Source organism: Bubalus bubalis, chromosome 9 (assembly GCF_019923935.1).
Source record: "Bubalus bubalis isolate 160015118507 breed Murrah chromosome 9, NDDB_SH_1, whole genome shotgun sequence".
Classification (NCBI taxonomy): Eukaryota; Metazoa; Chordata; class Mammalia; order Artiodactyla; family Bovidae; genus Bubalus; species Bubalus bubalis.
The window spans coordinates 90360633-90386544 of NC_059165.1; the positions used below are offsets into that span (position 1 = coordinate 90360633).

The 25912-nt window shown below is 44.9% G+C and overlaps 1 protein-coding gene across 9 annotated transcripts; it reads left to right on the top strand.

Annotated features, from left to right (window-relative positions):
* The first annotated feature begins 220 nt into the window (after positions 1 to 220).
* LOC102414628 (zinc finger protein 555) lies at positions 221 to 22997 on the top strand. Of its 9 annotated transcripts, none has more exons than XM_045166629.1 (5): positions 221 to 386; positions 6973 to 7099; positions 7515 to 7698; positions 19563 to 19689; positions 20717 to 20776. In XM_045166629.1, the coding sequence occupies exons 1-4, from the start codon at positions 384 to 386 to the stop codon at positions 19570 to 19572; spliced, it is 324 nt and encodes a 107-aa protein (XP_045022564.1). In that variant the 5' UTR covers positions 221 to 383; the 3' UTR covers positions 19573 to 19689; positions 20717 to 20776. The 9 variants fall into 9 exon arrangements, with proteins under 9 accessions (XP_045022564.1, XP_045022565.1, XP_006047908.3 ...); XM_045166626.1 differs by lacking the exon at positions 7515 to 7698 and adding an exon at positions 21290 to 22997 and having other exon boundaries at positions 227 to 386; positions 20717 to 20876; XM_045166630.1 differs by lacking the exon at positions 19563 to 19689.
* Positions 22998 to 25912: the final 2915 nt, after the last annotated feature.

Genomic DNA, 25912 nt, shown 5'->3' on the forward strand with positions numbered 1-25912 from the left:
TAATCACTCAATAAATCAGAGGGCGGGAAAAATCGGAGGCGTTCGGGCGGGGCCGGAGAATTGTCCAATCAGGGGCACAAGAAGGCGGGTCTCGGGAAACCTTCCAGTCAGGAGCCCCGGCAGTAAAAATGTTAGAAGATTGTCCAATCAGACCGGCGAGGTGTGAAGCATATCCCAATCATAATCCCGGACGAAGAGAGTGTCAGGAGCATTGTCCAATCAGGGCCGAGGGCGGGCACGCTTCCTGCCCGAGTGCGAGTAGCTCTCTGGGGGCCTTAGCGCTGCTGCGCACCTGCCCCGCGGCCCCAGGTGTCAGGTCCCTGTGGCTCTCACCTGCCCGGGCCTCGGGGAGGACTCCCGGGAGAGCCCGGAGCCGGGAAGAGATGGTGAGTGAGCGGGGCCAGGCTCAACATCGGGAAGGGCTGATTTGAACCAGCTGGAAGCGGTCCCGGGGTGGGGTCCTGGCGTCCTGTCCGGTCCGCGCGTGTGTGTCAGCGGTCTCAGAACTACCCGGGTGACCCGATACTCACAGGTGCCTTCCTCACGGGGCCCCGAGAACACTGGCCCCTGGTCGGTTCCTCCCAGCGGACAGTCTGCAGGGGCGGGCGGGGAGCTTGGGGAGACCTGCTTGGGGACCTTGGACTGGGAGGGGTCACCTGGTAGGTCCTCGGTCCTGAGTGACCCCAACTCCAGCCCTCATTTCTTGGAGGGACACTAGTTGTCAGCTGACCGGACGCCTGAGGGGAAAAGGCAAATAATTCCTGACCCGTGGGTTCTCACAAGGGAAGTGAGAAAAACTAACGCCAAGGTCAAGGAAAGCACACTATCAGGTGGGCAGCACCCCTCAAACCGCCACCCCCGCCCAAGCAAAATGCACAGTCGACACAGTGGGGACACTGCTGGTGTCCTTTGTTCAGAGAGCACTTCAGTGAACGATGGGGGAGGGGTGCCCCACGTGGTGGCGTGGCTGCACTTGACCCTTGGGTCATCTTTGTCTGGGGACCAGTACAGCCCTGCCCCTCCCTGGGTTTGTTACCTTGAAAAGATGTGTTCGCTTACTGGAACCTCGGATTTTCGGCAACTGTAAAATACATCTAATAAACACAGCGGGAAACAAGATAAAATATTTTCAAAGGGGTGAGTTTCAGAAGAAAGAAAAAAAATGGAAATATCTTGCATTCCGTTTGTTAAAAATAAATCACCTGTCTGTGGTAAGTTTCTGAGGTCTGTTTGAGTTAACAAATGGAATTCTGGGGCATAGCCTCGAAAGTTCTGGGGGAAAACATGTCAGAGAAATAGAGATTTCCCCTCCTGTACAGCTGCAGAGAAGTGAAAGAAATACCACATAGCATGATAGGTAAAGGTGGTGAAGATTCACCCCAAAATATCAGTTATTTAATTTGTGACAGTTGATGCTACTGTTGTTTATTATTTGCAATACACTTTGCTTAAATCTGCAATAAATTGTTTATTATCCTTGAAACCTGTGGGTATACACAGATCTTACTTACACACCAGTTTGTCCTGTCCTTTGTGCTGAAATGTCTGTCATTTCTGCTTGGCTCTCCTTTTAGACACAGGTCTGCTTTGGACTCTGTTCCCCAAGGTAGATCTAATGGCCCATTCCTCTGCCAATTCATCCTGTCGGGAGTGGTGCTGCTTTAAAATCCTTGCAGTGTGCCAGTCAGGTTCTCTCCTGGTTCTTCAGAATATTTTGACTGTTTAGGGGCATTTGTTCTCATTAGGTTGGAAAGTTAGTATTTGTTAAATCCTAAAAAAAAAAAAAAATCTGTTTTGGGATTTCATGGGATTCTATAAAGATCCTAGGTCTGTCTTGGGAGGATTGATATTTTGGTTAAGAATGTGTGCCATCTTGTCATTTATTTCATTTTTCTTTGTTACTATCCTTGCTGCTGCTGCTAAGTCGCTTCAGTCGTGTCTGACTCTGTGCAACCCCATAGACGGCAGCCCACCAGGCTCCCCCATCCCTGGGATTCTCCAGGCAAGAATACTGGAGTGGATTGCTATTTCCTTCTCCAGTGCTTAGTGTTTTTAAATTTTTCTATTTCTTTTTTTTAATGCATTATGTATTTATTTGGCTCCACTGCATCTCAGTTGCAGCATTTGGGATATTTTAGTTGTGGCATGCGGGATCTAGTTCCATGACCAGGAATTGAACCCAGGCTCCCTGCATTGGGAGCTCAAAGTCTTAGCCACTGGACCACCAGGGTAGTCTAGTTATTAGATTCTTTTTATAGCCTTCATTAAACTTACTTTGTACTACTTCAATTTGGTTTTTACCATGGTGTGTGTTATCTTTTCAAAGTGATCTTTCCTGGGTCTTCCCTGGTGGTCCATTGATTAAGATTCTGCACTTTCAATGCAGGGGATTGGGTTTGATTCAGGGAAATGAGATTCCACATGTTGCATGGTGTGATCAAAAAATAAAGTGACCTTTCCAATTTGCTGTTGCTTTTAATTAGAAAGGTAATGAAATTTATATTGAGTTTTTATCCTGAGATCTTGTTCAGTATCTTATTCTATGATTATCGTTTATTTTTCTGTTGGTGTCATACACGTGCAGTTGTTTGAGTTAGGCATTGAGACAACCTCTTTTCTAGTACTGCACGTTTGTACTGGACTGGATTGCTAGTATAATGTTGACTAAGAGGTCAGCTGGCCACACTTCATTTGTATCTAATTGTCTTGGAGAAAACAGTTAACTTCATACAATTTATATGTTCTTTTCTTTCTTTTTTTTTTTTGAATTTTTTTCTCATCTGTTTTCCTTTAATCATGCATATTACCATCTGTTTCCTACTGGTAAGAGTGTTTTTTTATGTATGACTGTTGAATATTATAAAATGGCTTTCAACAACGCTAAGATGATTAGAAGTAATTCCTATGAGTTGATTATAGTGTTTTCTGTTGTATAGATAACATCAGTGCAGGAAAATGTATATGACATATATAGTTGACAAAAATATTGAAAAAAAAAAAAAACCTTCTGTGAAATGAGACTCAGCTCTCAATGTAGAACCAGCTTTCATACCAGACTGGAAATGAACCCAAATGACAGGCCCCTCACTCTCCAAATTCAACCAATATGTTGAATATGTTGAATTATATGAAGATATATATGTGTGTGTGTGCTTGTGTGCTCAGTCATGTCCAACTCTTTGCGACCCCATGGACTGTAGCCCGCCAGGCTCCACTGTCCATTTCTAGGCAAGAAAACTGGAGTACATTGCCATTTCCTTCTCCAGAGAATCTTTCGGACCCAGAGAGGGGGGAACCCAAGTCTCCTATGTCTCCTTTATTGTAGGCACTCTAGGGTTCTTTTTATAAGGGCACTAATCCCATCCCTGGTCAGCTCCATAAGGCTCCACCACCAAACACCATTAGGTTTCCACCTGAATTTGGTGGCGGAGGACACAGAACCTCAGCCCATGGTAGTCCCCAAGACCACCCTGGCTTCACAGATTTACTTAGTGGCTCCCTGGCTTCAGTGTGTAGCCGTGCTCATGGCTCTGATTTCTGACCGCGGGAATAAAGCAGAGTCAGCAGGAGAAAGGTGCCCAGGCCAGTTCCTGAGGAGACTGAGTGCATGATCCCAAGGGTTCCCCACTCCCCCCCTCAAAATCACACAGGGCAGTCTTCCTCCCTCCACCCCCCACTACCGTGGTGAGAACATGGTTGACATGCCATCCATCCGGAACACTAATGAGAGGCTCAGTTACCAGGATTGTGTTGGGCTGGTCATGTAGACACCCTGTGATTAGTCTGAACTGAGATTCCAGACTCCCAGAAGGAAAACTTCTTCAGCATAAACCGTATTATTAGCATAAAAGGGCAGAGGAGCCACTGCTGTCAGGGTGGTGAGAATGCCGCCCAGACCCAAGTTCCCACATGCCAGCAGAAGGCCAGCCCTGCATGCCAGGCTGAAGAAAGACTGGACAGCCCCTTGCCCTTCGCTTTGTCTAAACTTTTGCTTCAGCTCTAGGAACTGGTTTAACTTTTTTCCTTCTAATGCAGTACGGTCTTCTAACTCTTTTTTCCCCACCCAAAGCTCACTTTTGGGAACTTGAGGGGCGTTTCACCTCCTGCCCAGAAGAGAGCAAAAATCAGAGGTGTCACCTGGGCTGGACTTTGATTGTCCTCACTTGGCCAGCATGGCCACTGGCAGCTGGTATATTCAGTGAGCTGGCCCTCCTGGAGTTGGATCGCTCATTTTCACCTTGATCAACTTTTAACCTCACAGCAGGCAGTTCAGTCGCCCTTTCATACCCCAGATGACCCCATAGTCATCCGCTCTTCCTTCTTCCTCCACTTCCCAGAGAGTGCTTTTCCCATATTTTAGTGAGTTTGGATTGTTTCAGCAAATCCCACTTCTGATGTGTCTAGTGACCACAGGACCACCTGTGGTTCTGCAGGTAGGACTCACGTGACTCAGCACAGAGTTGTGCTCATGACTAGAATGTATCACAACAAAAGGACAAAGCAGACTCAGCAAAGGGAAAAGGCGCATGAGGAGAAATCTGAAGAAAACCAGGTGCAGGCTTTTAAGAGTCCTTTCCCAGTGGTGTCACACATAACACACCTCACAGCCCAGGTTGTGACAGCACGTGAAATACTATTTCCTGGAGGCTCATTAGGGACTCAGTGCCCTGGGGTTTTTATTGACAGCTGATTGTGTAAGCATACTGTGCCCATCACGGACCCAAAGCCCAGATGCCCAAACAAAAAGCAGGTGCTCAGCATTAAATATCAGTTTAGAGACAGGGAGTAATAATTATGGTGGTGTGAAACCTTCAAATATTAAGTTCCCAGACACCAGCCAAGGCCACCCTTGCCTCCTTACCAGCAATCATTGTCAGGGATCAATGGTTTGCATTAAGGTTTGCAGTGTCCACTCTTTTCCTGCATGTTCAGTAGAGGAAACACTACAGGCAACTCTATCACGAGCAACTCACCTGACTCAAGAAGCTCCTGTACAATAGGGATATTCCTGTTATGCTCTGTTGAACAGGTACTAAATTCTGGCATCAGAATTGTTGCAGAAGAGTGTTTTCTTTCCTCTGCTCATGGAATGTCACTGGGTTGATGAACTTTCAAAACAAAGCAAAACATGGCTTAAGGGAGGCATTCAGCTCAGTGGTTCTTGTGCTTAGGAATTGGCCCGACTTGCTCATGTGCCCACCAGGGAGAGGGACGTGGACAGAAGAGAAACTGAGAGTGCAGCCTCTAGGTTGGTTTGTGTGGAATCACTGTCTCCTGGAACTTGAGGCAAGGCAGTGTTTCCTTTGTAGGAAGGCACTGGAATCCTTTATGTATTTTATAGTCAAGGGTAAATTCGCTGTCAAATGTTTCTGATGTTAAAGTCCTTTTCAAAGTAGGACGCTTAACCTTTTCCTTAAGGTCATCAAGGGTACTGTTTTATGACTCCTGTAGAAGAGCATCATGGAACGTGTGTGTGTGTGTGTGTGTGTGTGTGTGTGTGTGTGAGCTCAGGACTGCTGAGGAGCAGCACTGGCTCAGGAGTGTAGAGAACGTATGGAGTTCTTACTTCCTATCATCATGAAAATAGAGAAGAGTAGAAACTGGGCTGTGATAACTGTTACACAGAAAAGTTAAAATTAATGCTTATTCAAAAGAAATATTTTATTCAGCCAGTTGGGCTGTCCTTATGGCCTGGAGTTCTTTAAGACAATATGGCTAGCTGGCCCTTGCAGCACGTTGGGTTCCCACTGGCCCATTGGCCTCTCATATTTGGTTGGGGGAAAAGAAGGAAAAATGTCCAGTCCTTCATTGTGTGTTTTTTAAAATTATTTATTTATTTATTTATTTTTGCCCACACCATGTGACAGTGTGGGATCTTAGTTCCCTGACTAAAAATCGAACCTGTGCTCTATGCATTGCAAGTGCAGAGTCCGAAGCACTGGACTAGGGAAGTCCCACCTTCATTGTGCTTTTATTCCTTTGAACCTCATTCAGGCTGACCTTGAGCTTCATGTGCTTATGAATGGTGTGCTGTAGGAAGAAGCTATAAAGTCTCTTGTGTCACAAGGGGGTTGACAGTTCTTAAAATGCAAATATTGTAATGGACACATGTATATGTATGGATGGGTCCCTTCACTGTTTACCTGAAATAATCACAACATTGTTAATTAGCTGTGCGTGCGTGCTAAATTGCTTCAGTTGCGTCTGACTCTTTGCAACCCTACAGACTGTAGCCTGCCAGGCTCCTCTGTCCAGGAGATTCTCTAGGTAAGAATACTGGAGTGGGTTGCCATGCCCTCCTCCAGGGAATCTTCCTGACCCAGGGATTGAACCCATGTCTCTTATGTCTCCTGCATTAATAGGTGGGTTCTTTACCATTTGCAGCACCTGGGAAGCCCTTAATTGGCTGTACTGCAATATAAAATGTTTTTGATGTTAAGAAAATAAAAGTTTTTAAAAATGGAAATATTGTTTCATTTGTATAGTACTTTCATTTCTCCAACATGATCTGAATCCTTTGGTTAGAGAAGAGTAAGACTTGAAGTGGTCACAGTAGAAATGTAGAGGTAAGTTGAGTGTGTTAGTGGTAGTGGTTTAGTTGCTAGTCGTGTCTGACTCTTGCAACCCCATGGACTGTAGCCTGCCAGGCGCCTCTGTCCATGAAATTCCCCAGGCGAGAGTACTAGAGTGGATTGCCATTTCTTTCTCCATGGGATCTTCCTGACCCAGGGATCAAACCCAGGTTTCCTGCATTGCAGGCAGTCTCCTGCTTTGCAGGCGGATTCTTTACCAACTGAATCACTAGTCTATGAGGGCGGGAGTGTGGACATAAAGTTAGGAGGTGTGATGACTGAGTCACAGAGTGAATATTTGGTGACCACAAAATCTTGTTTGAGCTTCCTGTGACTTGAGCCCAGTTGCTCAGTGTCGTGAATCACATCCAAGCTCCTGCACATTTTTTGGTTGTTTTAGGACTCGGTGGTCTTCGAGGATGTGGCTGTGAACTTCACCCTGGAGGAGTGGGCTTTGCTGGATTCTTCTCAGAAGGAGCTCTACAGAGACGTGATGCTGGAGACCTTCAGAAACCTAGCCTCAGTGGGTAAGAATGATGTCATTCTTTAACCTAGTTATTTAGAGACAAGCATATCTGGCACATCACTGTTCTGAGATGTAGAATGTAAAAAGGAATTATGTTAACTAATAAGATAGATGTGGTCACAACTATCATAGAATCTACCCACAAAAAGTGTGAATCTGTGTATTAAACTGAGTTTTTCTTTCTGTAAAGAAAACTCCCTTAGTATCACTAGTAGATACAGGTTTCATGGGGCCTTGGAGGTCCCAGTAAGTTCTGTTTTAGAACCTTGAGAGAATTTTACTGTGTTTATTAAAGTGCTCACCATTTTGACCCCTTGTACTTGTTTTTGATGAAGTCTTGACACAGATAAATGCCTCAGTTTCTTTCTGGGCTAACAGGTACTTTCTTGTAAGATTTATTCCCTTTTTGCTTTCAGATGATGAGACTCACTATAAGGCCAATGGGTCAGTTTGTCAGCAGGATATTTACAGGAATAAAATATCCAAAGAACATAAAATATCAAAGTTCACTGGAAATGATTCCTGGCCCTTTGTCTTAGGAAAAATTTGGGAAGAACTCAGCATTGAAGATCAGTACACATACCAGAGTAGACACCCAAGGTGAGTTGCACTCAGAGAAAGCAGTATTTCAGGAGGGAATCTTAGCATGTCATGAAGTTTAAAAAGCAAACAAAGCACACGTAAGCCTAGGTCAGATTTGTTTGTTCACAGAGATTTTCACTAAGATTTTTTTTAAAATTTGACATTGATGTTGTGTTAGAAACAGTTGAAAACAATCAGCTGGAAAGATCATGTTTAAGAAACACTTGTTTCTGTAATGGTTGCAGTTGAGCCCCCTTTCGTGGCATTGAGTTCATTCCACTTTCAGTTCAGTTCAGTCTCTCAGTCATGTCCGACTCTTTGCGACCCCATGAATCGCAGCACGCCAGGCCTCCCTGTCCATCACCAACTCCCGGAGTTCACCCAGACTCACGTCCATCGAGTCAGTGATGCCATCCAGCCATGTCATCCTCTGTCGTCCCCTTCTCCTCCTGTCCCCAGTCCCTCCCAGCATCAGAGTCTTTTCCAATGAGTCAACTCTTCACATGAGGTGGCCAAAGTACTGGAGTTTCAGCTTTAGCATCATTCCTTCCAAAGAAATCCCAGGGCCAATCTCCTTCAGAATGGACTGGTTGGATTGCCTTGCAGTCCAAGGGACTCTCAAGAGTCTTCTCCAACACCACAGTTCAAAGGCATCCATTCTTCGGCGCTCAGCCTTCTTCACAGTCCAACTCTCACATCCATACATGACCACAGGAAAAACCATAGCCTTGACTAGACAAACCTTTGTTGGCAAAGTAATGTCTCTGCTTTTGAATATGCTATCTAGGTTGGTCATAACTTTCCTTCCAAGGAATAAGCGTCTTTTAATTTCATGGCCGCAGTCACCATCTGCAGTGATTTTGGAGCCCAAAAAAATAAAGTCTGACACTGTTTCCACTGTTTCCCCATCTATTTCCCATGAAGTGATGGGACCAGATGCCATAATCTTCATTTTCTGAATGTTGAGCTTTAAGCCAACTTTTTCACTCTCCACTTTCACTTTCATCAAGAGGCTTTTTAGTTCCTCTTCACTTTCTGCCATAAGGATGGTGTCATCTGCATATCTGAGGTTATTGATATTTCTCCCGGCAATCTTGATTCCAGCTTGTGTTTCTTCCAGTCCAGCATTTCTCATGATGTACTCTGCATAAAAGTTAAATAAGCAGGGTGACAATATACAGCCTTGACATACTCCTTTTCCTATTTGGAACCAGTCTGTTGTTCCATGTCCAGTTCTAACTGTTGCTTCCTGACCTGCATACAAATTTCTCAAGAGGCAGATCAGGTGGTCTGGTATTCCCATCTCTTTCAGAATTTTCCACAGTTTATTGTGATCCACACAGTCAAAGGCTTTGGCATAGTCAATAAAGCAGAAATAGATGTTTTTCTGGAACTCTCTTGCTTTTTCCATGATCCAGCGGATATTGGCAATTTGATCTCTGGTTCCTCTGCCTTTTCTAAAACCAGCTTGAACATCAGGAAGTTCACGGTTCACGTATTGCTGAAACCTGGCTTGGAGAATTTTGAGCATTACTTTACTAGCGTGTGAGATGAGTGCAATTGTGCGGTAGTTTGAGCATTCTTTGGCATTGCCTTTCTTTGGGATTGGAATGAAAACTGACCTTTTCCAGTCCTGTGGCCACTGCAGAGTTTTCCAAATTAAGAAGTCAAATCAGTGAGAAAATTTACCCATTCAGTGAAATCCGTGAAAGTGTAATCCTTGTATGTATATGTGTGTGTGTGTGCTCAGTCATGTCTGACTCTTTGCAACCCCATGGACTATAGCCCACCAAGTTCCTCTGTCCATAAAATTCTCCAGGAAAGAATACTGAAGTGGGTAGCCATTACCTCCTCTAGAGGGTCTTCCCGAACCAGGGACTGAACCCATGTCTCTTGCGTGTCCTGCATTGTCAGGGAAATTCTTTATCACTGCACCACCTGGGAAGCTCTGTAATCCTTGTACTTACTAATAAATCATTATTAATCAAACCATTTATAACATGCTTCTCAATGTTTAACAGAAATCATGTGGTGGAAAGACTCCAGGAAAGTAATGATCAGTATGGGGAAGGCTTCAGTCAGATTCCAAATCTTAACCTGTACCAGAAAACACTCACTGGAGTAAAACAGTATGAATACAGTCCATACAAAAAAGCCTTCATGCATCGTTCACTCAAGAATCACAGCACTGCTTGCACTGGACATAAACCGTATCAATGTCAGGAATGTGGGCAGGCCTACAGTTCTCATTCACACCTAAGGACGCACGTGAGGATCCATAATGGAGAAAGGCCCTTTGTGTGTAAATTATGTGGAAAAACCTTTCCCCGTACTTCTTCCCTCAACCGGCATATCAGGATTCATACTGCTGAGAAAACCTATGAATGTCAGCAATGTGGGAAAGCCTTCATTGATTTTTCAAGTCTTACTAGTCACGTGAGAATTCACACTGGAGAGAAACCATATCAATGTAAGGAGTGTGAGAAAGCTTTCAGCTACTCCTCAACTTTTCGAAGACACATGATAACACACACTGGAGAGAAGCCCTATAAGTGTATGGAATGTGGGGAAGCCTTCAGCTACTCCTCAACTTTTCGAAGACACATGATATCACATACCGGGGAGACACCACATAAATGTAAGGAATGTGGGGAAGCCTTTAGTTATTCCTCAGCTTTTCGAAGGCACATGATAACACACACGGGAGAGAAGCCCTATGAATGTAAACAGTGTGGGAAAACCTTCATTTATCTCCAGTCCTTTCGAAGGCATGAAAGGATTCACACTGGAGAGAAGCCTTACGAATGTAAGCAATGTGGAAAAACCTTCATCTATCCCCAGTCATTTCGAAGACATGAAAGGATGCATGGTGGAGAAAAACCCTATGAATGTGACCAGTGTGGAAAAGCATTCAGCCACCCATCCTCCTTTCGAGGACACATGAGGGTGCACACTGGAGAGAAACCTTACAAGTGCAGTCAGTGTGGGAAAACTTTCAACTGGCCCATATCCTTACGAAAACACTTGCGAACTCACACTAAAGAGAAACCGTTTGAATGTAAACAGTGTGGAAAAGCCTTCAATTTGTCTGCTTGCTTTCGAGAGCATGTGAGAATGCATCCTGGAGACAAGTCTTATGAATGCAAGCTATGTGGGAAAGCCTTCTACTGTCACCTCTCCTTACAGAAACACATGAGAAGGCACACCGCTGAGAAGCTTTATGAATGTGAGCAGTGCCAGAAAGCTTTCAGTTGGCCTGAACTTTTGCAACAGCATGTGAGAACGCATACTGCAGAGAAACCTTACAAATGCAAGGAATGTGGTAAAGTTTTCAAGTGGCCCTCGTCCCTACCAATACATATGAGAATGCACACTGGAGAGAAACCATACGAATGTAAGCAGTGTGGGAAGGCCTTCAGTTGTTCCTCATCCTTAAGAAGACATGCGAGGATACATACTGTGGAGAAACACTACGTATGTAATGGGGAAAATCCTCCTGCAAATGAACTCATGCACAGTGCTTCAGAAAATTCACACGAGGAGAGAAATCTTATAAAAGTTGCAAATCTGGTATTGCCTTTATGAGTCCCGTGTCATGGAAGTGGATCCATATGGAGTGTATTTCTAGTTCTTTTTGATGAAAATTAACTGTTAAAGTAGTCTCTTAACTATAGTACATAAATTTTGTAGGTAGTGGGTTTTTTTTTTATGTTTTAGGAAATAAAACATTTATCTTTCCAGTTGGACTCATGGTGATTTGCAGTATATTTTTAATATATACACTATATATATATATAATATATATAGTTTAGAGCAACTACCCAATGTGGGGCTCAAACCCATGACCCTGGGATTAAGAGCCTGATGCTCTTCTGACTGAGCTAGCCAGGCAGTTAAATGTATAGTTTAACATCTTAGTTGTTTAAATTGTCTTTTAAGGGGTCATTGGAACAATGACATTGTGGTATTTGTTGGAATTTTCCTACTGGCTTAGTGTGGCAGATACTGGATAATCAACCATTACATATTTTCCACCATGGTATTGAGACAGCCTTTATTTATTTAGGCCAGTGGAGCCTTATTCCATTTTTCTTAAACATAGTTGGTAGAAATTTGTAATTATGCAGAGTTCTTCAAAGTGTATAGTCTCATGTGAATTGTTACTTTGAACTTTTATGCTTTGCTTTGTCTTCACTTATGATTGTAAATTAAAACTAGGTTTTTTATTTAAGAGACACTTGTGATGTGACCATGAGATATCAAGTTCTGGATTGTGTTACATCAGCATGAGTAGAGTTAGGAACTACAGTTCCCCAGATCCCTTCCCTTTATGATTCTGTGACCAAGTATACCAGAAGCCTATTGATGTGAGATTTGAAAGGCAGAAGTGAAGCCATTACTAAGGTCTTGCAGTTTGTTGTTGTTTAGTCGCTCAGTTATGTCTGACTTTTTTGCGACCCCATGGACTGTAGCCCACCAGACTCCTCTGTCCATGGGATTCTCCAGGCAAGAATACTGGAATAGGTTGCCATTTCCTTCTCCAGGGGATCTTCTTGACCTAGGCATGGAACCTATGTCTCCTTCATTGGCAGGTGGATTCCTTACACTGAGCCACCAGAGAATCTATAGATACATTTACTTATCACTAACATGACCATTTTGGTTTCCTAACATATTTTGAGGCATATTGTTGGGGAAAGGTCAAAGAGCTGCTTCTAGAACTGTTCCTTAAGATAATAAGCCTGAGGCAACACTCATTCATGGAGGAATTTCAGAGATTATTGCTGCTTTCAAGTCATGGGTGATACAAGGATTTTTTTTTTTTTTAACTAAGCTTTTCTTTCAGTTTGGTTGTTATAAAAGCTATGAAAGGGGAGTTTGAAATATCACAATCCTTTTTAAGGTGCTTTTAAAAAACTTGTAGTTGATTTACAATGTTGTGTTAATTTCTGCTGTATAACAGTGATTCATTTATATATGTGTGTATATATGTGTGTATTCTTTTCATTTTCTTTTCCATTATGGTTTATCACAGTAATCGAATATAGTTCCCTGTGCTATATAGTACGACCTGGTTGTTTGTTATTATTGATACATTATTATTGACTGAAGTCCTTATAGGCCAGTGCTGAAGTTCCAACTTCAACCCCAGGTATTTTAATTGGCAAACAACCTGATACCCTATGAACCACATACACCCAAATCAGGTCATATGATTTAATTCTATTTGTGGACTTCCCTGACAGTGCAGTGATTAAGACTGCGCTTCCACTGCAGGGGCACAGGTTCATTCCTGCTTGGGGAACTAAGATCCTTCATGCCACATGGCGCCCCTACACCACCCCCCCCATGCCCCCCCCCCCACCAAAAGGTATTTGTAAGTCATGCTACTATGCCCACCTTTGTCTTCAGATTCTGCAAGTGGCTCAGCCTCTATGGCTGTGTCATAGAATCACAAAAATCTGATGCATAGCAACCCAGGTTGGTATCCACTGGGGTATCACCCCAGGCCACATGTCCCTGAAATCAGGCCCTCCAGAAGCTGCAGGAGTCATCATTTAAGAAATGTATCTAGGGCTTCCCTGCTGGCTCAGTGGTTAAGAATCCACCTGCCAACGCAGGAGACATGGGTTTGCTCCCTGGTCCGGGAAGATCCCACATGCCAGGGAACAACTAAGCCCATGGGCAACAACTACTGAGGAGCAAGTGAAGCCGCTGCAATGAGAAGCCACTGCACTGCAACTGGAGAAAAGCCTGCTGCAGCAAGGAAGACCCAACACAGCCAAAAATAAAGAATTTTTTAAAATGAAATTGTCTTATAAAAACAAGTATACCTGATTTTAAAAAAATCTATTGACTTATTAAAGAGGAATCTTATTCACAGAGTGCTGCCAGAGGACCGAGGCTCCGGCCTAAGATGGGCCAGCATCTCCAACCACAGAGCAAAGGGCTTTTCCCATCTGTGTGAAGAGGGGAAGCAGGATGAAAGTTGGGCTAGTGAGGGGCTGAGCGGATTCTGAGACCAGCAAGACTGGACGGGGGCCTCCTGGGTACCTTGTCTGGAGAAGCTGACCAGGGGCTTGTTCAGAACCTCACTGTTGCTCAGACAGGGGTAGAAGGTGAGGGGCTGCGATCCAGCGTTCCCATTCCCTGTGGGGAGGGAGCCTGATACCGTGGGCTATGAAATAGGACTCAAAAAGAATTTAGTCAAGCCCAGATTGGGAGCCGGGTCAGGAGAGCGGGGCCTCCTGGTACCAAAGGCCACACGTCAAACACGGTGGGATCCTGGCTTATATGCGGACGTGAATGTCTTTGTTTTTAAAGAAATGGCACAGACACACAATGACTTCACCCCCGGACCATTGGCCCCTGAGGTCACCAGGCTCTCCTGTCCCATCTCATCCAGTCCCGACCCTGGACAGGGGGTCTCTCCGCGGGGCAAGTCAGGACTTCTCGGTACAGGTCCACCTGCCCGGAACAAGTTCTGCTAGGAACCCACGTCCCGGGCTAGCGAGTCCAGGTATCTAGAAGGAGGCCGGGCAGGGATGGGCTGAAGCCGAAAACCACACTTCCGCCCGGCATAAGACCTGACGAAGGTTCAGACTAAACACTGAAGCCTGGAAGGACAGTAACACTGTCCAGTCAGGGGAGGCGGGGGCGAGCCCAGGAGAATAACCAGAACTGCTGGGAAGGTGTCAGGGTAACAGGGTCTGAACAACTGTCCAATCAGGGCTCGGAATCTTGCCTGAGTATTATCCTTTCGGAGTCCTGGGTGAGTGTCAGGAGTACCATCCAATAAGATCGCTACTTCCCGGAGAACCATTCAATCAAGGGCTGCGGGGGCGGGTGTTACGTACATAAGAAGCATCTGGCGGAGGAGTGCGTGGGACACCGTCCAATTAGACGGCGGAGGCCCGGAACTCCGTCCAATCAGGACCGGCGGCGGTCACCCTCCCATCCCGCGCAGGCGTCGCTCGCTCCAGACCTGGGCGCTCCCGCATAGCTGTGGGTTGCGGCCCCAGGTGTCTTGTTTCCGTGGGCTCGCGGGCTCCGGGAAGGATGCTCTGGAGATCCAGGAACTGGAAGATATGGTGAGTTCTCTGGCCGGAGCCGGAGACCGGCTGGGGCTGATTACGACCCGCTGGGAGCTGAGGCAGGCCCGGGTTCCGGCGCCCGCTCCTCTAGATAGCGACCCAAGTTTCCCCCTCGACCCCGTTGTCCTGTCCCTTCCCGTCCCCTCTTGAGTGGGAGTCTCGGCCTGAGAATGCGCCCCTTGGGGATCCCGGGGAGGACCGGATGACCCGGGCAGTGGTCAGGAGCTAGGGTGAGGGGACTCGTCCTGACCTGACAGATGCAGTCATATCCCTACCACGTAGGAAGGTGCTTTATTCCCATTAAAAAACAAAATTCAACGAAGTAAGTTTCCAAGCTCTTACTGGTTTTATTCAGCCATTCATGAATCTGGCAGCTTCCCATACAGCACTGAAGGGCGCTGCGGGTTGAAGGTCTCCTGTAGGCAAAAGTGAGCGGGTCGAAGGAAGCAGCGAAAGTGGGTTTTGTCTGTGGCAGGTTCCTTTACCCTAGGGAGGGCGCGGGTCTGCCAGGCAGATCGTCTCCCTGTGCCGACCCGGTAATTCCTGATTGACTGCTTTCAAATTCCATTTCTGGGAGAGGCTGAAACTCTTAAGTTCAACCAGCTCGGTGTCTTGGGACTCAGCATAAGTGACTCCATTTGGGGCTGTGGGCTTGTTTTAATATTCCAGAGATTTGGAGTAGGGACAGGACTCCGATCTCAACATATGTCCCAGGGTCTCAGACGAAACAGAAAAGGGCTTTTCTGTTCTGGTTGAGGAGGGTGAGAGCAAGGCTGTTTGACAGCCTGGGGGATTTCTGGGGTCAGTGCATTCTCAGCCCAGATGGGGAGAAGGGGAGCTTTATTCTGCATCTCAGTGCTTCTTGAGGATGGGCAGGGGGAGCTGGTAACCAAAAAGTCAGGGGAAAGTTTGGGTTACAAATGGGCAATTGGGAACACTTGGTCAAATGAAAATTTCAAACTTCCTAATCATGCACTTCCATACTTTCATTCAAGTGTGTTATTGCGGGGTGCGGGGAGGGGGGAGTCTGTAAGTGTCTCAAAAGAAGTTTATTTTACACAAAGGAGTAATTTGCTCTAGCATAATAATGGAACCTGGGACTTCCTTGGTGGTCTAGTGCTTAAGAAACTTCCTTTCAATGTAGGGGATGTGGGTTTGATCCCTGGTCTGGGGATTAAATCCCACATGCCACAGAGCAAAGACCCAATTAAGCCAAAAATAATTAAGTTTTAAAAAATAATGGAACCCCAGGAGATGGGTCATGGGAAACTCATCTACAGCTGGTAGATTTGAAGAAGCGTAGGTGACAGTCTGATCCTGAGACTGGCATCTGAAGTGTGTGTGTGTGTGTCTGGGGATTGGAGGCAGTCTTGAGGGACTGAGCCTTTAACCTGTGGAATCCAATGCCATATCCAGGTAGAGCGTGTCAGACCCCAGTTTCAAGGGTAGGAAACCCAGATGGAGTCTCAGAGAATTGCCTGGTATGGGGAGAAACCACGACATTTTGGGGACCAGGAGCCTCTGAAGTGACGTGGTCTCCGTGAGGGTAAAGAGACACAGAGGGAAGAAACACACAGGAGGGAAAACTGAGTTTTCCCCAAACACGCAAGAAGGAAGAGCTAGTTTTCCCTTTACCAGGCTTCATCACATAACCGACCCAGCCTGTCCTCTGGGAGATTCTCCTTGCTGACTCCGTGTGTCTCCCAGCTCTCAATCTGGGGCTTTTAAACGTTCTTTCTTATCTTTTTTTCTTACTTGATGGGGCCATGTTGGGAGTTTCTACAAGAATGATATAGCTTATGGATGGTTCAGGATGGTGGGCGGACTCTTCTCCAGGCACTGTCCTTGGCTGATGCAAACAGTACACGGGTGGTGATGGGTGAGCATGGCTGACCCACTGTGCTTTAAGCCAGCACCTCCATGGTGGAGTCGGGGGCCACGTTTCTATCCAGGAAACCTCTATTAAGGCATCTGTGAGATCTCCATTTTCACTCTGTAGTACTGAAAGCAAATCAGACTGAATTCCCAAAAACTTTCCTTGCATTCCCCTGATGACTCAGGTTGAACATCTTTTCATGAATGTTTGTTTTTTCTTTTTTTTGTTTTCCTTTTCATGAGCTTATTGATCATTTATATTTCTTCTTTGGAAGAGTGTCTGTTCAAATGTTAGGTATCAGCATCTCCTGGATGCCCTTTAGCATTTCATTCCCTCTATTTCTAGTTTGCTGAGTATTTTTATTCAGAAAAGATGATGTGGGGTTGTTTTTCTTCCCTTTCTTAAAAAGCATTATGATGAGATATTTTGCTTTTTTTTTTTCAAAAATAATTTTATTTATTTACTTTTGACTGTGCTGGGTCTTCACTGCTGTTGTGACTTTTCTCTAGTTATGGCCAGCTGGGGCTACTCTCTAGTTGTGTGTGGGCTTATCATTGCAGTGGGTTCTCTTGTTGTGATACATGTGCTTATTTGCTCCACAGGATCGAACTAGTGTCTCCTGCATTGGCAAGTGGATTGTTTACCACTGAACCACTAAGGAAGCCATTTCTAATTCCTTTTTTTTTTTTTAATCTTTTTTTGCCTATCCACATGGCATGTGGGATCTTAGTTCCCCAACTAGGGATCGAACCTGTGCCCCCTGCATTGGCAAAGCAGTATTTTTTTTTCCCCCTTTGGTTGTGCCGGATCTTTGTGGCTGCTCTTGGGCCTTTTCTAGTCGCGGCGAGCAGGGGCTGCTCTTCATTGCCCAGGCTTCGTATTGCAGTGGCTTTTCTTGTCGTGAAGCACAGGCTCTAGGTACTCAACCTTCAGTAGCTACAGCTCGTGGGCTCCAGAGTGCTGGCTCAGTAGTTGCCCATTGGCTTAGTTGCTTCACAGCATGTGGGATCTTCATGGACCAGGGATTGAACCTTTGTCCCCAGCATTGGTATGCAGATTCTTTACCCCTGAGCCACCAGGAAAGTCCCAAAGGTGATGTGTTTTCACAGATACCTTTTCTGAGTCTGTTGAGGTGATCATGTGGTTTTTGTTCTTTATTAATAAGGTATATGATACCAGTTTCCTATGGATGGAGGAGCCTGGTAGGCTGCACTCAATGGGGTTGCAAAGAGTCGGACACGACTGAGCGACTTCACTTTCACTTTTCACTTTCATGCATTGGAGAAGGAAATGGCAATCCATTCCAGTGTTCTTGCCTGGGGAATCCCAGGGATGGCGGAGCCTGGTGGGCTGCCGTCTATGGGGTCGCACAGAGTCAGACACGATTGAAGTGACTTAGCAGCAGCACCAGCAGCTTTGTTTCTTTGAACCAAACTTTTTATTCCTGGAATAAATCCCACTTGGTCCTGGTGTTGAATCCTTTTTATATCTCTCTGGATTTGGATTGCTAACATTTTGTTGAAGAATTTTTTTGTTTGTGTTTATATGGGATACTGCTCTGTAACTTTCTTTATGTGTGATGTCTTTTTTTGGTTTTGGTATCAGCATAATGCTAGCCTCCTAGAAGGGGTTGGAAAGTGTCTCCCCACAATTCAATTTTGTATATGGATTCCCAATGATTAATACTAATGGCGTTTAACATGTTTTCATGTGGTTATTGGCCATTTGTATATCTTCTTTGGAGAATTGTCTTTTCACATTTATTGCCCCATTATTGAGTTGTCTTATTTGTCTTTTATTTTTTATTGTTGTCATGTTGTTTAGTCACTAAGTCATGTCCAACTCTTGCAACCCCATGGACTGTATAGCCCATCAGGCTCCTCTGTCCATGGGATTTCCCAGGCAGGAATACTGGAGCAGGTTGCCATTTCCTTCTCCAGATTGTTGTTATGGGAGTTCTTCACATATATTTCTGATACAGTGCTCTCATCAAATATGTGACTAGCAAACTCAGTTGCAACCCTAGTCGAAGTAACTTTGCCTTCTTAGTAGCTGATGTTGTGGGATTTCTTTTTTCTTCACATCTTGAACCCATATTTTTTTTGCTTAAAAAAACTACTTTTTAATTTTGTACTTGTTATCTTTTTATATCATCAATGTAGAGTAATCCCATATTTCTCTAAATATAATGATTAGGTTCTTCATTCTCCCTCTTAGACTCACCTTTGGCTCAATCACCATCAGATTCTTCAACAATTCTTGTTTGTGAGACATCTTCCTTGAATTCCAAGCACTCTGTTATTTATCTGAGAGGCCCTGCTGGCTTGACAGCTTCCTGAGGAACCAGGTCCTTTCTTACCCAACAGATGTGCTGAGCCCTGCATCCTGGATGGCCTGTATACCCTCAGTGTCCACCTCATCACAGGAGGGGTTGTGTCTCTGCCTCTGTCGGATATGAGGGGACCAGACCAGACTGCTTGTTGCTGTTGCCTTCAGGTTCATGGTTATTCAGATCCAGCAGCACTGATGTTCTGATTCCAGTTCTTGAAGGTGACAAGACAGTGATAACTTTCAACCAAGCCAATGTTCATTTCCATGTTATCTGAATGATGGTTTCATTTATCAGTCTTTAGCATGTCTCAGAATCTACTATCTCAGTAAGAACAGTTCTTTTTAGTCCTGTCTCCATTAGTCCATGTCTGCTGTTGCTGTCATATTTTGCTTCAGTGTCCAGCACTTTCCATCACTGAGGAACCTGCATTGGATTTGCTGGCGTATGGTCATTTCCCACAAGAGTGTGAGCTCAGGAGTCCTAGGAATTGAATCCAGTTCCCACCTGTTGGCCTCCCCATCCTCCCACACTCAAGGGTGAAAGGGGGGCCTCACTGACACAGAATATATGGCTGTTTCAGGACTCAGTAGTCTTTGAAGATGTGGCTGTGAACTTCACCCTGGAGGAGTGGGCCTTGCTGGACCCTGGTCAGAGGAAACTCTATAGAGATGTGATGCTGGAGACCTGCAGGAACCTGGCCTCTGTGGGTGAGGACAGCTTCCTCCCTGCACTAAGTCTTTAGGGAACAGTTATTTCTTATAATGTCCTTTCTTACGAGGGACAGGGATGGGAATATGTTGGAAAAAAGGCAGACATGGCCCCTGCCATTATAGAACCTACCTATAATCAGGTTGATTTTTCATGAAAACAGTTTCATGCATTAATTGACTTTTTGTCACTCTTGAGCAGAATCTCAAGGTTCCCTAATTTGGGCGTGAGAGAAGCATAATGGTTTTCACCCTGTGAAACTTACACTTATCAATACACATTTGACACGATGGTCTTGTTGCAGTTAAACCCACACTGACCCATCATCAGTGACATGAGGACTGGAGAGTTGGCCCATCTCATGGACAGCTTGCTGTTCTCCACCCTCCCCATGAGGAACTTTCTCCACTAGCAGGATGGCAGCCACACACTGTCCAACATCCCAAGGGCTGCTGGGTCTATGGACACAGACCTTATCCAGGGCCTCTGTACCTGAGATCACCAGGGAGCTCACCTCTTGGGAGGAGCAGGTTCTGGATCAGACAGCAATGTTTGGACATACCCATTAGGAACATGACTAGGTCTCTGAGAAGGTGATGGGTATAATTAACCTGGCTTCCCTCTTGGAGTTTTCATCCATCCTTGCCCACTCAAGAAGTCTTTTTGTACCTCCCCGTACAAAGGAAGGATTTGGCAAAGTGTGTTTTGCCCCATTTCTTCCTACTTTCCTTCTTTGATAATATTGATCAGACATCAGCCTCCATTCTTTTTGAAATATCTCTTAGTGAACAAAGCTGCCACTTTGACTCATTTTTCCAGTGATGGCCAAAATTCCAAATAGTCAAGGTCATTTCTTTGTCCCCATGTCTATTTTTCCTTATAAAATTTGTTTACATTTTTGAATCTGTATATGGAAAGTAATCTACATATCATTTCTTTTCTTTACTTTATCCCACTGTTTCTCTCCTGAGAATTTAGTTACACTACCGATTGTTACAATTGTTACCAATTGTTCTTGCCTTCAAGTTAAAACCAGATCGAGTACTCAGTGTGATATTTTGAAGAATGAACTGTGCAGTGAAGAGAGAAAAGTAAGATTCACAAGAAATGATTCCTGGTCTGTTTTTGGAGAAAACTGGATGTTTCTTGACATCGGAGGTCACCAGTCCCTAGAAAGGGATTGGAGGTGAGTGGCACTGCCATGGGGGCAGGGGGATACCTGCAGCCTGTTAGACTCACTTGAAACTAAAGGAAAGGTGTAAACCTAGCTAACCAAATTTGTACTTAGAAAAATTTCAAAAGAAAATACTTTCCTAAATATGATGTTGAGTATCTAAATCATAATGAGGTTGGAAACAAAATGATGATCAAGATACCCTGTATATAAGAAACACAGAAAATATTGACTCTGTTTTAGCCCTCAGCCAGAGCATTAAACTTGTTGCACTTTATCACAATGCAGAGTATAAAAAATATGCTCATTCCTTGAAAATGGCAAGTATGTAGTCAAAATAATAATGAGCAATCATCAATAAATCATTAGTGAAGATATCACTTATAATCATTCATCTCTAATATTGTGCTTCCCATTTTGAACAGAAATCATTTGGTGGAGAAGCTCTGCATAGATAATGAAGGTCATCACTGTCTGGAAGCCCTGAATCAAATTACAGATCTTACTCTGCATAAAGGGTATTGGCCTGGAATTCAGCCCTGTAAATGCACTAAGTGTGGAAAAGCCTACAGGGGTTGTTCTTTCCAAAATCAGCAGAGATCTCTCCCTGGATACAGACATTATCCATGTGAGGAATGTGGGGAAGCCTGCAGCTGTGTCTCATGCCTAAGCCCTCCTAGGGGAACAGACATTGTAGAGGAACCCAATAAATGTCAGGATGCTGGGAGAACATGTAAGAGATGTGTGAAGAGTCATGGTAGTAAACGGTCTTCAGATTGTAAGAAATCTGGAAAAGCTCTTGCTTTTCCCTCATCCTTTAAGGGACATGAGAGAGGTCAGCATGGACAGAAAACCCACATGTGTAAAGTTTGTGGGAAATCCTTTTCCTATCATTCGTACCTTGCACGACACATGAGAACTCACACTGAAGAAAAACACTGTGAGTGTGAGGAATGTGAGCAAGCCCTCCAATATTCCTCATCCCTGGTTGGACACATGACTATACACACCAGTGACAAAGCTTATATGTGTAAGAAATGTGGAAAAGCCTTCAGTTGTCCCAAATACTTCAGAAGACACATGAAAACACACAGCGGCATGAAACCCTACGAATGCACAGAATGCGGCAAAGCCTACAGCTCCTCCTTATCCCTCAGGGAACATGCAGGAACACACAGTCAGGAAAAGCCCTATGAATGCCAGCACTGCGGGAAAGCCTTCAGGCATCAGAGATATTTTAAAAAGCACGTGAAGATGCACAATGGAGCAAAGCCCTATAAGTGCACAGAATGCGGCAAAGCCTACAGCTGCTCCATGTCCCTCCAGGAACATGAGAGAACACACACGGGGGAGAAGCCCTTTGGATGTCCACTCTGTGGGAAAGCCTTCATGCGCCAAGCCTCCCTTCGCGGACACCTGAGGACACACGGCAGGGAGAGAGCCTACACATGCACTCAGTGTCAGAAGGCTTTCCGTTGGCCCTCCTCCTTAAAGAAGCATGTGCGAATGCACAGTGAGGAGAAGCCCTATGCATGTCAGCAGTGTGGGAAAGCCTTTTGGTACCCCACAAACCTGCGAGGACATATGAGGACACACACCGGGGAGCAACGCTGAACACCAGGCCTCTGGGAGAGATTTCACTTTCACTTCAGACTTGGAATGTGAGCAGCGCCCTGGAGCAGAACCTTGTGAATGGGACACTGTGGGAAAACCTTCAGGTCTTCACTTATTTCATACACAAAAACTCAGGGCATGACAGAAATCTCTTAATGGATATAAATATGGTTTTCCCTTCCTAAGTGCCTCATCTTCGATAGGGATCCCAGGGTATTCATTTCTAGTTCATGTTGCTAATCTGAACACTTAAGGTAACTATCCCACTGTCTCCTTCATCTGTACTAATTATATTTCATTACCTTTGATTTTACATCATCATGCAGTCATATAAAGTTTATCTCATTTCTGTTATAATGTCTTTTGGGTGGGAGGACTATGTCTCTTGGCTTGGGGGAATCTTAGTTTTCTAACCAAGCATGGTATCCATGCCTCTGCAGTGAAAGTGCAGAGTCCTAACCATTGGACTGCCAGAGAATTCCTGTTACAATGTCTTTAAAATTTTTATTTATTTACTTATTACTGTTTTGGGTCTTCATTGCTGTGAGAGGGATTTCTCTGGTTGTGCTGAGTTGGGGCTACTCTCTTGTTGCAGAGCATGGGCTCAGTAGTTGTGATGCACAGGCTTAGTTGCCCCAAGGCATGTAGGATCTTCCCGGACCAGGAAATGAACCCATGTCCCCTGCATTGTCAGCAGGACCCTTAACCATCAGACCACCAGGGAAGTCCCTACAAGGTCTTTTGAACCTAGGGGTGTAAGTGGTTTTCAATTTTCATTTTGTGTGTGTGCATGTGTGCAACTTGGTATGTTTAGGCAAAAAGTTTTTGATTCTTTCTTTGTTTTATATTCCCAGTATGTGATCATGATATGAGGTCTGTATTGTTGAAAAGTATTTCCTGGTCCACTGTTAGAGATTTTCTGACTCAGATTTTCTGACAAGAATTTTCTGACTCAGTATTTACTTTCCTAGGGGAGAAGGCAATGGCACCCCACTCCAATACTCTTGCCTGGAAAATCCCATGGACGGAGGAGCCTGGTGGGCTGCAGTCCATTGGGTTGCTAGGAGTCAGACACGACTGAGCAAATTCACTTTCACTTTTCACTTTCATGCACTGGAGAAGGAAATGGCAGCCCACTCCAGTGTTCTTGCCTGGAGAATCCCAGGGACGGGGGAGCCTGGTGGGCTGCCGTGTATGGGGTCGCACAGAGTCGGACGCGACTGAAGTGACTTAGCAGCAGCAGCAGCAGCAGAACCTTTATACTGAAAGTTGTGTCTTCTATGTTTCTTTGTAGACAATGGATACCATATCTGTATTCTTCACAGTAATTAGTAATTGTGGAAGGTCTTAAAGGACCTTCTGTCTTGCCTGGTAATGTTTGTAATTTGGCCTCTGCTCATTGTCCTTGACCCTGGTTAGAAATTGGACACAAAACACTGAGTTAAGAAGAATGACTTGTTGGCATGGAGATGAAAGCTGCTGTCTAGATGATTCTACTGAACTGTGTTGTCATCTTGGGTAAGGTGGGAAACTATATCCAGAGTCCTTCTGTTAGTGATTCTGAGTTAAAGTTTTTGAGAAGAGGAAGATGCATGAAGTCTGGAGCTGGAGTGAGGAAGCCATGATTCTCAGCTCTTCTGTACCATCAGGAGACAGAGCTGCAGGGCAGCCTGGTGGCCTGAGCTCCAGCACTGCTTTCTCACTTCTGGCTCTGCCTGTGTGGAACAGCCCCAGTCAGACACATGTTTGATGTTAGTTACCTGCTGGGCAGCAGTGTGGACTCTGCTCAGCAGTGTGGACAAGGCCCCTCATCGTGGGTCCTCTTTGGTTTTCAGGTTCACACAGTTCCCTGCATGTTCCTGTGGCTCTTTGGGGTCCATCAGGCTACTTCTTCAGGTTTCCAAAGATCCCTCAGTGATTTTCTCATATCATGTGACCCTCTTCATGTCCAAGGATTCTCCTAATTACATGATTTCTGTGGGAAACATCTTGTTCTTCACAGTGGATGTTTCCTACCTCTACCCATTGCAGATATAATCTGGCAGCCACAGATGCAGGAAACCTACTTCCCTAGTTGCATTATGAGAGGCTGTAATGACCCTGCATTTCTTGTTCCTCAATACTTCCAAGATTGAGATAAGCTCCTGTGAATACATGTAGCAGTTTGTGGCATTTTCTCTTACAGGGGTTTGCTCTCTAAATGATTAGCCCATAATGTTTAATTAGTCCATTTTTATATGTGATTTCCCATTGCTTTATATGTGATCACCCAGGATATGATTTAAAACAATGTGCATTGAAAATTCAAGTTCAGGAACTTCTCTGGTGGGCCAGTGGCTGAGATTCTGAGCTCCCAATGCAGGGGGCCTGGGTTCGATCCCTAGTGAGGTAACTAGATCCCACATGTCACAGTTAAAGATCCTGTGTGCTGAACTAAGACTTGACACAGCCAAATAAATATTTTTTTTTTAAATAATCTGATTTAAAGTGTCAGAGGGGTACCTACTGAATGCTTATTTGGAGCGTGTGAATCTGTACCTGTCTTGTGTGCTTTTAGGGGCTGGCCATGTGTGGCCACAAGAAGGGGCTCCTGGAAGGCCCAGGAAAAGCTTACTGTACTCAGGGCCTAGTGACATAATCACTGTGCAACAAGACAGGGGTGTCACTCGGGGAGCACCAAGGAAGCTATCTCACTTGAGCCACAGGGGAGCAGAGCATACAAGGACCCATGGGCAAACATCTGTATTCGTCAGGGGCATAATTGTTTGTTTGAGCCTAGAGTGCATGGTGTAGGAGGGACATTCAATATCTAGCACCAGATTATGATTGTGGAAAATAAAGGCTTAATTGGAGTCAGGACCCTTAGAAAATAGAAGAGAAAAAATGGGTGTTTGGTTTGAGGACTTGCTTGATTGACCTGCCTGGTGATCAGAAGCTCCTCACTGGTTGCCCAACAAGCCTCTCTGCACTGGCCCGTCTGTGTGTGATGGCTCCAGACCCTGAGAGTAATTGGTTTCTTCACTCACTCCATGACCTCCATGAAGTTACTCAGTCATGTCCGACTCTTTGCAACCCCATGGACTGTAGCCCACCAGGCTCCCCCATCTATGGGATTTTCTAGGCAAGAATACTGGAGTGGGTTGCCATTTCCTTCTCCAGGAGATCTTCCTGACCCAGGGATCGAACCTGGGTCTCCCACATTGTGGGCAGATGCTTTACCATCTGAGACACCAGGGAATCCCTCCCTTCACTCACTAGTACCTTCCAAACATCATACAAGTTAGGCTGTTGGTGAATTCTAGCCTGAAATCATAGAGACGGGGATTCTGGGAAATATACCTCCCAGTCACATGCACAATGAAAAAAACAATCCAGCACAAACATATCTACCTATTGGTTTCATTGACCTTTTACAATTGTACCAAGAAATGTAG

What these genes read in the sequence shown, in the direction of transcription:
- LOC102414628 (XM_006047846.3), top strand. An exon ending in CAGAAACCTAGCCTCAGTGG is followed by an intron (nt 7,100 to 7,514) that starts GTAAGAATGATG and finishes TTTTGCTTTCAG; the next exon opens with ATGATGAGACTCACTATAAG. An exon ending in TACCAGAGTAGACACCCAAG is followed by an intron (nt 7,699 to 9,701) that starts GTGAGTTGCACT and finishes AATGTTTAACAG; the next exon opens with AAATCATGTGGTGGAAAGAC.